Source organism: Epinephelus lanceolatus, chromosome 24 (assembly GCF_041903045.1).
Source record: "Epinephelus lanceolatus isolate andai-2023 chromosome 24, ASM4190304v1, whole genome shotgun sequence".
Taxonomy (NCBI): domain Eukaryota; kingdom Metazoa; phylum Chordata; class Actinopteri; order Perciformes; family Serranidae; genus Epinephelus; species Epinephelus lanceolatus.
In genome coordinates this window covers 5,789,650-5,806,082 of record NC_135757.1, presented here as the reverse complement: position 1 = coordinate 5,806,082, position 16,433 = coordinate 5,789,650, and the positions used below count along the sequence as shown (strand labels likewise).

General features: G+C 41.0%; 1 protein-coding gene across 4 annotated transcripts in view; it reads left to right on the top strand.

Moving 5' to 3' along the window:
• runx1 (RUNX family transcription factor 1) overlaps window positions 1–16,433 on the top strand; it is a 47,251-nt gene that overhangs the window by 23,964 nt on the left and 6,854 nt on the right. For 3 of the 4 annotated variants that reach the window (XM_078165939.1, XM_033615775.2, XM_078165941.1), the window contains 4 exons: window positions 4,901–5,052; window positions 5,142–5,252; window positions 7,272–7,428; window positions 12,844–12,948. In XM_078165939.1, coding sequence (XP_078022065.1) covers window positions 4,901–5,052; window positions 5,142–5,252; window positions 7,272–7,428; window positions 12,844–12,948 — 525 coding nt within the window. Of the gene's footprint in view, window positions 1–3,210; window positions 3,750–4,900; window positions 5,053–5,141; window positions 5,253–7,271; window positions 7,429–12,843; window positions 12,949–16,433 lie in introns of those variants that run through there. The other variant, XM_033615777.2, reaches the window with a different exon arrangement.

The window sequence follows — 16,433 nt, the reverse complement described above, 5'->3', positions numbered from 1 at the left end:
GACTGGCATCTCACAAAAACTCATCCGACAGCGTGTTGATTTAACTCAAATCAAATCAGCTGACTCCCAAAGAGGCCTTACTCAAACAGGCAGGTGCACAGGAAACCAAAATTACCTACCAATAAACACCAGGCTCCTGACTGACCAGATGTTAGTTAGTTGTGCAAAACTACTTTTTCCTTTTTTTTTAAATCACAAAATATTTCAAGTGTCCAACATTCCTACAATTACAATTGAGAGAGCTACATCTGCTGAGGATGACCATGTGATGCAGTCAAAAGCTCCAGCACACGTGAGTAAGAGGATATTATTGTAAGTTACTGTAAATTCACCCGGTCATTTTTAGATGTTAACAGTCATGTTCAGATGAGCAAATAAAAAACCCAGGCATGTTTTTTTTTAATCTGAATTTATTTATTTTTTTAATCTGAATTTGTGAACTTGGAAGAAAAATGTGTTTTTTTATTCGCAAACCTTGAAATGGCCGACTGGAAAATTCAAAAACAGGAATTCAGAGCATATAACTTCAAATAGAGTTGAATATTTACTGTCTTAAATCCAACATATTTAGAGGTCTTTTAATTTCACAAATTGTTACACTTGAAAATAAAATTATCACGGCGTTTTAATTCAATTCTTAATTCTTTTAACAGTAATGGCGCCATACGTCAGTGCCCATTTACTGCTGACATTAAAGCTGACATTAGAGTGCATGGTACCAATGTCATTTCTTTCGCCCACTGACTGTTACATCCCACAAGCTCTCTGAGATCTATCAGTGTAATAAATACATTAAAAAAACATCTCAGTTAAAGTCCACAATCATATAAACACCAGCAAAACAGTCATCACTGATGTACCTTTAAGTCTTTCTCGCCAAACAGTAGCTGCTGACCGAGAGGTTGCCACCGCCACAGCAGCTCTCGCCCCCTGGTGTGAAGGGTGCTTGTGCGACTGGCTTGGACACTGACGTTGTTTTTTATCTTCCACTTCCTCTCCATCGCCTTCATAATTCACAGCAAAACCAAAGTGGTCCAACACCAGACCTGTAGGGTATTGGAGGATCTTCTATTCCTGGTCTGGTAATGGTTTACTAACCACCTTGCTACATGCTAACTTAGCATAGTGCCTCCCAGCTTGTCATAGTTATCAAAGTCTTGGTTATCAAAGACAGGTTTTATGATGATCAGACAGATGCTCACTGATTTGATCAATCTGGATATATCCTGCAAGTTTTGTGATGATTGGGACGAGGGCTTTGGAGGTAGGTCTATTATGTGCTGAGCTACGGTTCTTTGAAAGTTCATTGGTCAGTATTTTAAAAACTAAATAACGTAGCAACAACAACCTTTAATAAGCTTTGCCTCGTGATGATCAAAAAAAACCAACAACCCCCCCCCCCAGAATATTACCATATATAATACAGAATATTAGAAATGGCGGAAAATCTAAACAGCATTGCTTTTTTTGAACCTTAATTTTTTCGTCCCTGTCAGGCCTACTGAGATCATATTTGTCGAGCAGTATTTCATCTCAAACATCCAATCACTGGAGAAATTTCATCTACTTACGATGTACCATCTCAGGGGAATTTGCAAAAACAGAAAATTAATAGTAATAAACAAGCAGAAAAATAACAGTGTTTCAGGACTTGAACCTTTAATGGAATAATTATTGAAACAACACTGGATTAAATGTGAATTGAAGCTTAGTTATAACATGATGCATTTTGGGATGCTGAGATCATCAGTCAGCTGTTTGCTAACCCTTTGTAAGCTGAGCACATTGGCTTGATTTCTTTCAAAAACAGAAGAAATGACCCTGAAACTCTGCAAGAAATTAGTAGGAGGACAAAATTCATTTTTTTTAACCCTTTGAAAGCTGAAGTGACATCACTTTTCTTGTGCTGCTTTCAGACGCCTTTCGCAAATACTACTAAATAAAAAACTGGTGCGGCTTCATGGGGAAAAAGGCAATAAGCAACCTGGTAAAAAAAAAAAGTGTCCCACATTTTGCCAAAAATATATAGATTTAGATTTTTTTTTTTAAATAATAAAAAATATGGGGAAAAATATTTGGAATTATGTTACAGAATTATTATAATTTTTAAGCACTTTTTCCAGGTCATGTCCTTGTTTGTTTTTAACTTTTTTCCATATTGTTTTGTTTTAGTTATTTTCATGTTTTGATTTTCTTTTTTAAACAAATTTTCATGTTTAGAATTTCCTTTTTTAAAGCCATCCTAATTTATATATATATATATATATATATATATATATATATATATATATATATATATATTTCATCTATTTATTTGCATTATTTTTTTTGGTTTGTGTGTTTTTATTTGTTATTTGCTTTCACTATTCCCTGTCATTTTACATTAGAGTTTTGCTTATTAGCAATTAAATATCATAATTTTTTTCCCCATAAAATCACATCCTGACAAAATTAAAATCAATATGTTGTGGACCACAGTTGCTGCCTCTGCATGAATATGAATACGATTACTGAAAATTAATCCATTGCATAAAAAAATATTTACAATTTTCAAAGCTATTGGATCCTGCTCTCCTAAATTATCATCATTTGAATCGTCACACTGAAAAATATATATTTTTTAACAAGGTTTTGAATACTAGACTGACTGTCTAAAACCAGTAAAATAAATAAAACTAATTGGACAACAGGAGTTGTTTCAAGTCATGCTTCACTTTAACACCGTATGAAAGTCTCATTTAAAGACTTGCCTTCTCCATGGTGCGTGTGTGTGTGTGTGGTGCGGCAGTCGTTCATTAGATCACCTACTGCTCCCTATCGTCCATATCCGGTACTGACAGCCTGTGTGTTTTTTTTTTTTACCAGTCACAGCGACAAAATTTACTTTGTTTGTTTGTGTGTTTGTTTGTTTGTTTCTGCAGACCTATCTCACTTATCCATGTTCAGTTATTATACAGCCATAGATTTAACACCTACCCCTGCGTCATCTCACCACGCTGACCATAGTGTCAGTTTGTGGTGCTGCTCCAGCTCAAGAGGAAGTGCTGCTCTGCTTTGCCCTGATCTCCTTCTCCCCTAAACCCCGCCTCCCCTCGGACGGATATTCCACTGATTGGTTAATACGCCTCCAGTGACAGCAGGCGGCGAGTCTCTCCATTGGCTGAGAGCAGCTCCCGCACCGAGTGACATGCAAATCCAGAGGTCTGCCGGTAAAAGCCTGGCGCTGTGTGCCGTGAGCTCTATTCATGTAGCGGGGAAGGGGGAGAGACTTAACCGGGGCGCAGAGAGACGGAGCGGCTTGTTTGTAACGGTGCACTCAGTGTAGGCCGTTACAGTCAGAACAGTAGGTCAGATTTACGCACGGCTTTCCTCCGTGTTTTGCCACTTTCCTTCCACTTTTGATGACAAACGCGCGGAGGCTTCATTTCATCTGCGAGGAGACACAATTAAGGAGCTTTGAAGACTTTCTCAGAGTGACTTTTGATCGCCGCATAAGTGTTGGAAACCTACTTTGGACGTTTGGCTTTTACGCACGAAGGCTGAAATCCGCCGGCGCACCTGGACGACATCTTTTTTTTTTATGGGCAGATAAGAAGTCAAGAAGCTATAGACAAATACCCACACACGAGTCTGCTGCTTGTGCCGTAAACAGGACGCAACCGGGAGGTTTATATTGCGGATCGGGGAAGTTGGGTGTCTGTGGACGCACTGTGGCGCACAAATGGTGTTTCTGTGGGACGCGAAATACGGTACAAGTCATTTCTCCACGATGTTTCTCTTCAAATATATAATAAGAGTGTGTGTGTGTGCACAACAGCTTCACCTCCGGCAGCATGCTCTGTAGGGTAAAGGAAGGAGAATAATATAAAGTCATGCAGCAAATTCCCTCCTCTCCTCTGCGTCATTATCCATGATGGATTTAAGTTTTCCTAAAACCGAAAAAGAAACCCTCTCACTGTTTGTTTCAGATTTGATCCCAGAGCAGCTGTGATGTTCTTGTCTGCTTTGCAAACTCTTTTTCAGTCTGTAACTTCCTCTATTGATGTAAATAAACCACAGACGCACACTGGCAGGCTCAGTGATGCTTAAAGCACATGTGTGGCGCAGTAAAAATATTATAAGCAAAAATCTGTCCCATAATAGAGCAAGTTTAATATGTGAGTGTGCACCTGGAGTCACAGCAGATTTGCAGGACTGATAATAGACTTTTAAAAAATCTAAACTGGTTTGAAAGTCCAGGAAATTTCTGTATAATAATTTTGCTTCTTTCAAATTTAATGATAACGTTGAAATAATTTCAAGAGAATTTGACACTGCTTTAAGAAAAGTGTTGCATAAAGTTCATTTCATGACCCAACATCCTGTGATATTGGGAACGCAAAACAATAAATCAGCCATAAACACACCCAAGCCATCACCAGCTGCTAAAATCAGGGAACAAACAAGGTATGATTATTGAACACATTGAGTCACACTCATATTTTCACGTGTCTCTGTTGACACCTGTGTTCAAACCACACACTGCCCCTTCACTGAGCTCTCAGCACAATACACACAGCACAATATAGCATCAGTGGGAAGGTTTTTAACTGTAAGCGAAACTCCAAACCCACAGCATGCGGCTTCAATTGTAGCTTGGCTGACTGACAAGCCAGCAGAGCCACTGACACTGCAGACAGACGCACAGACAGCTGCTTATCAGGTTCCTTCTGATTCCTGTCTTCATTGTGTTACATGGGTTGAAATCTGTCCTCTCACATTTGAACGTCTTGTTTTGTCCAAGCAGAAAATATTCACATATGGAAGCAGCACTGATTAACTGCAGCTCTTTAAGCTTCACCTCCTTTAGACAAGCATCAAAGGAAATTTCACTTAACTGACTTTGTCTTTTTCCTCTCAGACCCAGCCCCTGGCCGGCGTTACACCCCACCTTCAACTACCCTGGCCTCAGGGGGGAAGATGGCCGAGGCTCTGCCTCTGGGCGCCCAGGAGGCCGGAGGTGGGGCGGCTCTGGTGGGCAAACTGCGCATGGCCGACCGCGGCATGGTGGAGGTACAGTGACATGCAATTAAATATGTCAGCCCTTGAATTTGTTTTAATGAACTGAATGAGTTCAGGTCAGTGACTGTGATGTTTCACAGGTGATCTCAGACCACCCAGGTGAGCTGGTGAAGACGGACAGTCCCAATTTCCTCTGCTCGGTGCTGCCCACACACTGGAGGTGTAACAAGACCTTGCCCATTGCTTTCAAGGTGTGTATCTGCTCCAAAAAATGATTTCATTTGTATTATGTACACAGTGAAAGACAAGCACATTTTGCTGACATCACTGCTGCATTTTTTCATGCACAACTCTGACTTGTATTTTACACCGCAGCATCACTACTTTGGCTCGAGGCTGTGGGGAATCAACCTGAAATTGCAGGACGATAACCATACATGTCATTTATATACTACTTCACAAAAAAAAAATTTAAATCGACAGCGATATAGCCAAAAAAATACTCAGATTACATTATAATTTTCTGCTTTTCTACTCTTTCATTGCATCTTTTTTGGTCTGGAAATATTTTAAAGCCCAAGCTGGGATTTTTAACTTCCTGTATTGCAATCAAAAAACTCACAATGGACAAAGATATAAAATAAAGAAAGCAGCAAATCCTCACATTTCAGAATCAGTCTTTGGCATTTTTTAATTATAAATGACATTTAAATAGTGATATTTATGTATAATTATTTTTAATGTCAGTTAATGGTGCAAAGTGAGTAAAATGAGTTGATGAAAATTTGTTAATTATTTTTTACTTAGCCTTAATTTCACTGATTAAAAATTTGTCTCCAAACAAAAACGCTGTCCTGTAAAAAATCCAAAATCCCCCAAAGGCAAAATCACCAAATTTGGATTTGGCAGCAATGAAAAGTCCGATCAGCTAATACAGATTTTTGTTTGAATATGCTATTAAACATTTTATGAAGGCTGGCCATTTTACCGGGATTGAGCTTCTTTTACGACAAGAAAAAAGAACAATTTGATGTCTCCATCGTCTGTTTTCACAGCATGATGGGCTAATTTTCTTGCATTTCTTACTGTATTCCCTCATGTGTGTGGACGTGGACGGCTTTCCTGCACTTTGAGGCAAAATGCATTTGTGGAAAAGCAGCTTTTAGCCACAGAACACGCCACTGATTGATTTATTGAGTTTTATGCATTAGTGTTCACACATGCGCGCGTGCTATGTGTGTATATGTGTGTGTATATATGTGTGTGTGTGAGAGAGAAAGAGTTTGGCGCACTGTGCATCATTATGGAGTGTCATGAGCGGATGTCACTGCCTCTTACTGATAATGGATGACTGTTACGATGTGTGCACACACACATATACAGAGACCCACATGTACTGTATATGAACACTAGAATATGCACTGGTGCATATGTAGCGTACGTGACAACACACACACACACTGTATTGTAGGTGCACACACAGGTACAATGTGTGTGTATACACCAAAGGCATCCTTAACACACACACACACACACACTGGCCTGAGAGCTTCATAATTGTTTCCTTTGTTTTGTTTATTCTGCTGGGCTAGTTTCATGCCCCATTACTGCCAGTCTTTTGTCTGCCTCTGTGTGTGTGTGTGTGTGTGTGTGTGTGTGTGTCTTTCTCTCTCCCCCAGTTCATGAATGTATTAGCAAGCTGACACCAGTATTTTTCAAATCCAGTGAGTCACCACTTACGGAATATTTTTATCCAGTCACATTTCACCACAGGGCCGGACCGATTATTGAAACATCAGCTATTAGACCAGCCTTAGACCTTAGACCAGTTCTATCCCATGGAAACAGATGCTTTTGTCGAGGAGCAAAGTTTAAATGATTTCACGAGGTCAATCCCAAAGTGTCCCACTCACCACGGGCTGTGGTTACTTGCTTAAAGAGCTCAAGGCTAAAAGAGAAACCTTCCGTAGAATAGTATCTGCAATGGTCATTTGCACACTGATGGTTTGGTGTGATTAGCGTTAATATGGAAATAAGCCTCCGTGGCTGTATATGTGTGGAGCTGTGGAGCAGGAGAGTCTCTAATCTCTAGTCACACGTTTATGTTTTACACATGTGTTTGGGAGAGTTGATTTTTTCATAATTTGCATCTTTTACGTTACGTTTCAGAGCTCAAGTCACCCAAGGGCCACTAAACACTAAAGTCCCAACGCTCATAATAATAAAAAAAAAACAATCAACATCTACATTATTGTTTTTCATATCACCAGGTGGTTGCCCTGGGCGACATCCCTGACGGCACCCTGGTAACAGTGATGGCGGGAAACGATGAGAACTACTCGGCTGAGCTTCGCAACGCCACGGCCGCCATCAAGAACCAAGTGGCCAGGTTCAACGACCTGCGCTTTGTTGGCCGCAGCGGAAGAGGTATATACACACACACACACACACACACACACACACATTTAAACGGCAGTTTCAATTCAGTTTTAATTTTATTCATAAAGCCCAGTATCACAAATCACAACTTGCCTCAGAGCGCTAACTCCCCCCAAAAATCTTGAATGGGGAAAAAAATGGTAGAACCACGGCTCAGGCATAGCCATGATCTCAGGGAATCTGCGAGACAGTGGAGCACAAAGGGTCCAGAGAAGAAGCCGAGTTAGTGACATGCATGTGACATGTTAGCAAATGAAGAGAGAGAGAAAGAGAGAAAGAGAGAAGGAGAGAAGGTGCTCGGCATATCATAGGAAGTCCCCCAGCATACTAGGCCTAAGGGAGCGATCACACCGAGATGAAACGCTAGAAACACGACGCCAGTAAAACCATTGTTTTCCTATGATACGGCATGTCTGACCGGCATTCAAGCGTCTTTTTAGATGCGCGTTTTTGTAGACACTTCTTTTTAGATGCGCGTATATGCTGAAAAGTTAAAATATTTTCAACTTTTTGAGCTTCAGACAACAGTAGCTAGCGCGCATTGAATAAGTGCTTCGAGCGTTTCAAGCGTCCGTGTCTCTAGCGTCTCATTTCTGTGTGTTCACCCCCTAAGTCAGCCTAACCAGGGCTGGTCCAAGGAAAGCCTGAGCCAGCCCTAACTATAAGAGCCAGCCCTAACTATAAGAGCCGGCCCTAACTATAAGAGCTGGCCCTAACTATAAGAGCCGGCCCTAACTATAAGAGCCGGCCCTAACTATAAGAGCCAGCCCTAACTATAAGAGCCAGCCCTAACTATAAGAGCTGGCCCTAACTATAAGAGCCGGCCCTAACTATAAGAGCTGGCCCTAACTATAAGAGCTAGCCCTAACTATAAGAGCCGGCCCTAACTATAACAGCCGGCCCTAACTATAAGAGCCAGCCCTAACTATAAGAGCCGGCCCTAACTATAAGAGCTGGCCCTAACTATAAGAGCCGGCCCTAACTATAAGAGCCAGCCAGCCCTGATCTACTTTTGGAGACTCTAGGAACCACGACTAACCATGCATTCTCAGAGTGCAGTGTTCTGGTGGGATAAAATGGCACCATGAGCTCTCTAAGATATGATAGAGCCTGACCATTTAGAGCTTTGTAAGTTAGGAGAGGGATTTCAATACTGGATTTCACAGGGAGCCAGTGCAGAGACGCTAAACCAGAAAAAATGCACAAATGAAAACACACAAATGCAAAAACAACGAAAGTATGAATGCAGATTTTTGTCTGTTTTAAAAGATGGCAGAAATATAAGCTTCGGTGAGAGAAGCTTCAGATCGGTTGAGGCTCAAAGTGTGTTTTGCGTGAGTACACGACACAGCAGGGATAAATTAGGGGAAGTACACGTGAATAAAAACAGCATTCACAACTTCCTCGTAACACCCCATTCAACGTCTACCTCGCTGCGTCTCCCCTCTCTCTTTAACGGACACACTACACCACAGTTACACTAAATCAGTCACAGGCAAATGTCCCAACTTATCTATTTAAAACACTGGGCCTGTGTACACAAGCCCCACTAACACACACACACACACACACACGAGAATGACAAGTACTCCCCAGCTGAATGGAAATATGGGAATAACTGTCAATATTTGACAGATTCCAAAGTCCTGCAGTTGAAAAATGAGCACATTAATAATTCACGCGTCGGGGACACATATTGAATGGAGAAATTTGAGGAGTAGAAATTTGTTTTCATGCAAATTCAGCTGCGCAGAGTACAATGAGGCTCCTTTTCCCGGCATCACTCCATCTGAGGACGAGTGTAAGATAATAAAAAAAACTGTTGCCTTTGAAATTAACAGCTGGATCAGAGTTAACGCAGGACACCAACAAATAGCGCTTTGGGATTCATATGTCTTCTCTACAATTTAAATTATATATTTATATATATAGGTCCCTGTGTTGTTCAGTGTATGATAACAAGCCACATTGTTGAGTGGAGCGTCCCCAACAGTCTGGGTAGGAAGTGGTTAGTTTAGCCGCCGACAGCAATGAGTGGTTTAGTGGTTTGACTAGTGGTTTTTCTGTGTGTGACTGTGTGTGTGTGGGTGTGTGTGCGAGTCAGTGTCAAAGGTTACAGTTCTCAAACTTAGTCATCATCAGCCAGTGTTTTCTGTTTTGCCGATGCACTTAGTTACAACCCAGAGCAACACGGCCACTGCTCACGTGATTTTTTTACTAAAGAAACTGGTTGGTTTTGCTAAATCCTTTTCCAAAATTATAACCGTCTAGGAACTGAGGGTTAGATTTTGGTACTCTAATTTTTTTTGTAGCTATACTTTGAGCAAGTGGAAGCAATATTTTCAGAGTCACGTGACTTTTTTGTAGTCAGCTACAATCATATCTGTGTAGTGTGCATTTCCATGATTACACTTTTAATAGAAAACATTTAGAGCTGTGTTGGAATGTGTAAAAAAAATAACCTTACTCATTGTGATGACTTTTTTAAAGGTCACTTAAGGTGATTCAGCCACGTCTTAGGAATGTATGATGCATTAGTGATTTCAAAAGACAGTGAGTGCGTTTACACGGACAGTTTAATTCCCTTTTCATTCAGAATGAAAGTTCCTCCCTATTAAAAGTGATCTTGTAAACATCTAATTCAGAATGAAAATGGCCAATGTGATTGAAAATTCAATCCGATGTAAGGGGCTGGAATATTCCGTTTCTAATTCCCAATGAAAGAAGTTCTCGCACTTGTATACACTCATTCCTCTTTAAGTTCATTCTGGTCTTCCTGCGCATGCTCGTTTCCTTGCCCTTCTGGCACGATGACGTCGGACTCATTGCACTCACCGGTTTCCATTCACCACAGCACAGTCTTCTATCTCCCTTCTTTGACCTTCTACCTCCCTCCTTCTCCTCAATAGATGAAGCATTAGCAGAACAAGGTTGTTGTCGTACTGCTGCTTCAAGAATAGAAGCAAAACAAGCCCGAAAAAGGCACTAAGAACGCCGTCGTCAAGCATCTTGTCATCCGGAGCGAGGACTACAGTGTTTTCTTCCGGTAAACACGTAACATCCGCCCCGCCCCCTATCCAATCAGAAACCTTCCCTGCCCCAAACCTTGGGTGTAAAAACCCTCATTCGGAATGAATATTTCCCATGTAAACCACCTGGAAAACTTTAATTCCGAATGATTTCATTCAGATTTATTTCATTCCGAATGAGAAGCCATCATGTAACCGCACCCACTGCTGATTTAGTGATGGCGATGAATCTTTTTCACTTCGGCATTTTGCTTTTTGTAGCCGTCCGTCCAAAATATGCCACGCATTTCTCAAACTTGAAAGTGGAGTTTTTCTAAAATGGCGACAGAGGCCGACAACAGCAATAAATAAATTAATAAAAAAACTGTAGGCCTGTTATTAGCAAAGGGCTCCCACATCCGACGGATAAAACTGTCTGATTAACCTTCAAACTCCTGGAGCTGTTACCCGAACCAACCTTCCAGGATCGCATTTCATCATGTCATCAGCACATGTCCCACCAATGCCGTTTTCTTTTTTCGATGCAGTGGCATTTCAGTGTGAATGCCTGGTGAATCTGAGTTTATCTTGGTGTGTAACATGGATGCATTTGCACGAGGTCAACAAAACATGAATTTGCATGTTGAGAATCGGATGAAACGGGCCTCTGCCAAACAGGAGCTGCGACATCCGTCAGCTTCAAACAGTTAAACAGTGAGTGTGGGTGCAATAAAACACGGCAGCGCTACCGTAGAGGTAAAAGAAATAATGATGCAACATCTGTCATGGCTTGTGTGTTGGTTTCATATCATGGTTCGGCCTACTACCACCAGATATGACTGTGTTTTTGTGTGTGTGTTTGTGTGTGTACACGTACAACCAGTTTTAAATCTCGCTTTTAGTTCCTCTTTTAAACAGGACTGCCATTTTTCTCTTTCACAGTATCACACTCTGTGAACACACACACACACACCACTTTATTATTCCGGTAAAACACACACACACACACACACACACACACACACACACACACACACACACCACTTTATTATTCCGGTAAAACACACACACACACACACACACACACACATTGCTGTTTTGAAAATAGTGTGCATAACAAATTCCATCTGATTGACACTAACTGAGCAACACACACACCTCTTAAGTTATCTACAGACAGTGAGAGACATAAGGGCGATTAGAGAGACAGTCACGGAAAACACTGTTGTCAAGACACACACACACACGTACATTTGTGATTCCATGTGTGTGTGTGTGTGTGTGTGTGTGTGAGAGAGAGAGAGTGATGCCACCGGCTGGCTGATAGACACAACAGACACAAAGACTTCAGCTGTTCTCCCCCCTCCCTCCCTCCTGTGTCTCTATCAGCCAAAATCTTACTCTAAGTTCTCTCTGTAAACAACCTGCGCGAAAACACACTTCATGTTCCTCTACACTGTATACTATTTATACCACACGGAATACACTGTGTATAGAGCAGGATGGAGAGTAAACAATGTGTATGCTGTGTAGATGTGGACGCTGGAGAGAACATTTGAAGTGATAACACCCCCCCTAGTGGTCAAATCAGTGGTCAGCAAACTTGCTTGGTTAAACTTCATTTTAATTTCAAATCAACGTCGTGTGTGTCATGTGCCAATATTCAAAGGTTTTTAAAGGATTGTCCGATATCAATATTCCATCTGTGTGATTATTAGATGTTCCAGCGTCATCCCTGCTGCCTTGATATGACGCCCACACTCTATACACAGCACAAGCTCCCACAGTTTGAGGCTAAATGCTCTGTGTTGTCCGTTTGATAACAAATCCACCGTGTGTGTGTGAATGCAAATCATGTGGCTCTGGTCTATATTTATCTTTGGAAATGTTGTGACGGCTTTTTCCGAATGTGCTATGTCACTTTAACGTGTAATCATTGGGAAATGTTAAGAGAGAGTAAACAGGCACATAAGTGAGAGTAACACCCGCGTGTGTGTGTGTGTGTGTGTGTGACTGTCTGCACGCTGTAACTTTACTCTGACCCTGGCATTCAATAACAGTGGTGGTCTGCACATGTGGTGAGTGGGTGGTACTTCCACACTCACTTCCACACACCACACACACATGAATAGTCCCATATATGTGTGGTACAGACACTTGATATTTTTGGATTATGTCATGGTCAAATAAAACATGCAATTGGTTTTAAGTGTTTTTTAAAATAGTATATTGGCACACCTTAATTAATGCAAAATCAATGTAATCTAGCATAATCAAGATAAAGATAATGAAAAGATCCTAATATTAATTAACACATTTTTCTTTTCCATTCTATTTCCTGTTCTCTTCTGTCTGCCCTTTGCTCCCGCTTCCTTCCTTCCCTTTTCTTTCACAGGGAAGAGCTTCACTCTCACCATCACAGTGTTCACCAACCCTCCTCAGGTGGCCACATACCAGAGAGCCATTAAAATCACAGTTGATGGGCCCAGAGAGCCACGGCGTGAGTGACTTTTTCCCCTCCTCAGCAGATAATAACACGTGGAGTCCCACAGGGTTCCGTTTTTAGTCCCATCGAATTCTCTATGCACTCCCTGCACACATTTTGTGTTGCTTTAAAAAAACACACATGTGGGTTGATGTCACAAAATTCTGCACGACTAAATTAAACCTGGTGAAGCATCTTAGCATTGTCAGTATGCTGCCACACGGCAACACCTTTAAAACACTCACATCCATGGGATTTATGACAAGTAAAACAAGCAAACAGGACCAGCAGTCCCCACACCAGAGGCCTCTCTCCTCTGCTGCTGCCACAAGAGCTCTTTAACACCTCCTCCACGCCAGGTGCACTGCACCTCGTTAGGTAATGCAGCACACCTGGGCAGGTCTGCAAGGCAGGGAAAAGGGACAGCAGCAGAGAACACACACACACAGCTTTAACACCCCCACGCTTAAAACAATGAATAAATAGGTTGACTATTTAGAACTAAGACTCAGAGGTCGATGTTGACCTGAGCATGTAGACGAAACCAGATGCACTGAAATCTGGAACAATGGTGCTCAGAGCACCCAGCACTACATGCAAACACATCTTCAATATGCAGCATTTGGTGTTATTAAGTCACAACAGATGGGACTACGGCTGATAAAGTGTTACCTCAGGTCAAATTTGGATCAAACAAGACGGCTATAAACGCTGAACTCAGTGCGTCACAGAAGACCAAAGAAGTATCCAACTGTAAAATCCTGAAGCGTGCCCCCACTCAGGATTACCACCAACAATTAAAAAGTGGCAAGATCTTAAAACCTGCACGGTGACCACCTAGTCAGGGTGCTCAAATCTAAAGTTTCAACTAAACACAGAGCAACAACCACAAATAATTTAACAAAAGAGATGACGTCCACACAAAAAGGCCACGAGATTCTCACAAAAACTTCACCTCATGGATGTTCTATCCCGCATGAGCCCCCAATAAATAAGGATTTAGGTCTGTGTAAGGGGTCAATTGCTTCACTAAACCTAAAAAAAAGTTTAGTACAATGTTACAATGTTACTGTAATCACATTTCATTTGTCTGTAGCATAGTAACATATACATATACACAAATATACACCGGTTAAGGTCAGTGATTGAAACAAATAAATGCCAGGGCTATTTTTTAGTCCTATGGTATATTAGTTTATTTGGGGCTAGCTATATGTAGGGGAGACCGGGGATGATTGTAACACTTTTTGTTTGAGCAAGTGTAACTCAGTGGGTTTTTTTGTTAGAGCTCTTAAATTTTGATACATGGTAGCCATATTTGTCTGCTATAAATAACACACACTTTGACCTATACTACGCCATCACAGATTATGGAAATTAATGTCAAATACAAAGACGTATATTGTTACAACGTACCCCAGTACCGGGGTGAGTTGTAACACTAGCTGGGGATGGATGTAACAATTAAATTATTGTGCTTAAAAAAGATTCACAATAGGCTAAATGTATTCAAGCACTTTAATGAATAATAAAGAAGGAACAATAAACTTGTAAGAATACAATAATTATAATATTAAAATAAATAGAAATGTATTATAACAACATAAAATAAATAAAATCAAGAATAGTAAAATATTAACCTGTGTGTGTGTGTGTGTGTGTGTGTGTGCGCGTTGTAGCCTGAATGAGGTTGACGTTTGAACAGCATTTTAACAGTTAGACCGATATGGATTTTTTAGGGCCGATGCCGATACCGATTTTTTTCCATCACCCTTAGCCGATGACCGATTATGGACTGCCGATTTTCTTGAGCTGATATTTGGGGCCGATACTGCTTTTGCTCCCTCAATTTACATAAAAAAAAATGACACAATGATAACAAATATTACAGGTCTCAAGTTTAAAATAAGAAACATTTATTGAACAGTAAAAAATACTAAAACAAGATGGAAAGTTGAGGTAGAACAGGTAGAATATTATTATTATTATTATTATTATTATACATTCAAATAAAAAAAAAGAGTTCAGTGCTCTTAAATCTTCCAGTAATGTCTTTATGAAATAAACAAATATTTAAGCTGAAGCATAAATAAAACAACAACTACTGTACACAGTAGGATTCAACAGCTTTGTTCAACTTAACCACATACTTTCAATTGAAAAAAAGTGCCAGGGAAAAATAAATCCGCGAACCCACGCGCGTATTGGCCGATGCCAATACAAGTAAAACACTCAAATATCGGCCCGATATATCGGCCGGCCGATGTATCGGTCTATCCTTAGTTACAACCCTCCCCCTGCCTAGCAGCCATGAAAGAGCTAACCGTTTTTAGCATTTAGCTTCAAAGCTAGCGCTAATAAAACACATCAAATTAAACTAGAGAAACTACTACTTGAGCCTATGTAAGTGAAACAATTGTCCATAGAACACAATGGACACAATGCAAAAAACAAATGTGATGAAAATGTTTGGTGTCTCACCTGAAGAACTGTTTTTTGGCTCTAGAACAGACAAACTTGGACTCAGAGACATGCGGCTTCACCAGTGAGCTCCAATTGTAAATGGGCATGGACTATGTTGATGTCACCATAGCTCATTTCTAATTGGCCAAACTGAGAGTGTTACAACTATCCCTTTGTTACAACCAACCCCAGTCTCCCTAACCGGTGGACTTTTTTTTTAAAGATTATTTTTGTAGGCTTTTTGTCTTTAATGGACAGGACAGTGTGTGAAATGGGGAGACAGACAGAGAGAGAGAGTGGGGACTGACACACAGCAAAGGGTCGCAGGCCGGACTCGAATGTTTTTTGGAGGCAAAAAGCTCCAAAAAATATCTCTAAAAAAGTAACAATCGTACTATACTTTATGAACATGTGAGCTCAATTTGCTATCTACAGTCGTACTTAAATTTGTATTGTAGTCAACTAGAATCTAAGTGAAGACATGTTTCTGATCCCTCCAGCAAACTCTCAGTTGAGTGAGTCAATAAGGAACCTGATGCAACACTGAGTTCCTCTCTCACACTCTGATGAAACATAAGGATTTCTAAAGGCAGATGACGGCAAGCAAAAGAGAAAGACAGTTAATACGCACTAATACACAGTTTGTCCTATAATTATGATTCATGTTAAATGGAACTGGGCTGAGTGGCACTGGTCAGAAAAGACGTGAGGTGACAGAGAGGAAGACTCCTGCCAGCTCCGCTCAGCTGTGAATAACCATCACTCGTCTCTAACTCGCCCACACACACAAACACACATGCGCACACTTCCTCCACTGGGAGGAAGTGCCTGTAACTGGAGCTCAGTCTCAGTGCTTTGAAGTGCAGCCAACACCACAGACAGCGTGACAGACCACTGCACACACACACTGACACACACACACACACACACACACACACACTCAGAGAGACAGCCAGACCCCTATGTGGCGCCCACCGTCAGATTCCCGAGCGCAGTAGCAGACAGAGTGTTAACAGTGTTGTGACATTGTTATAGCC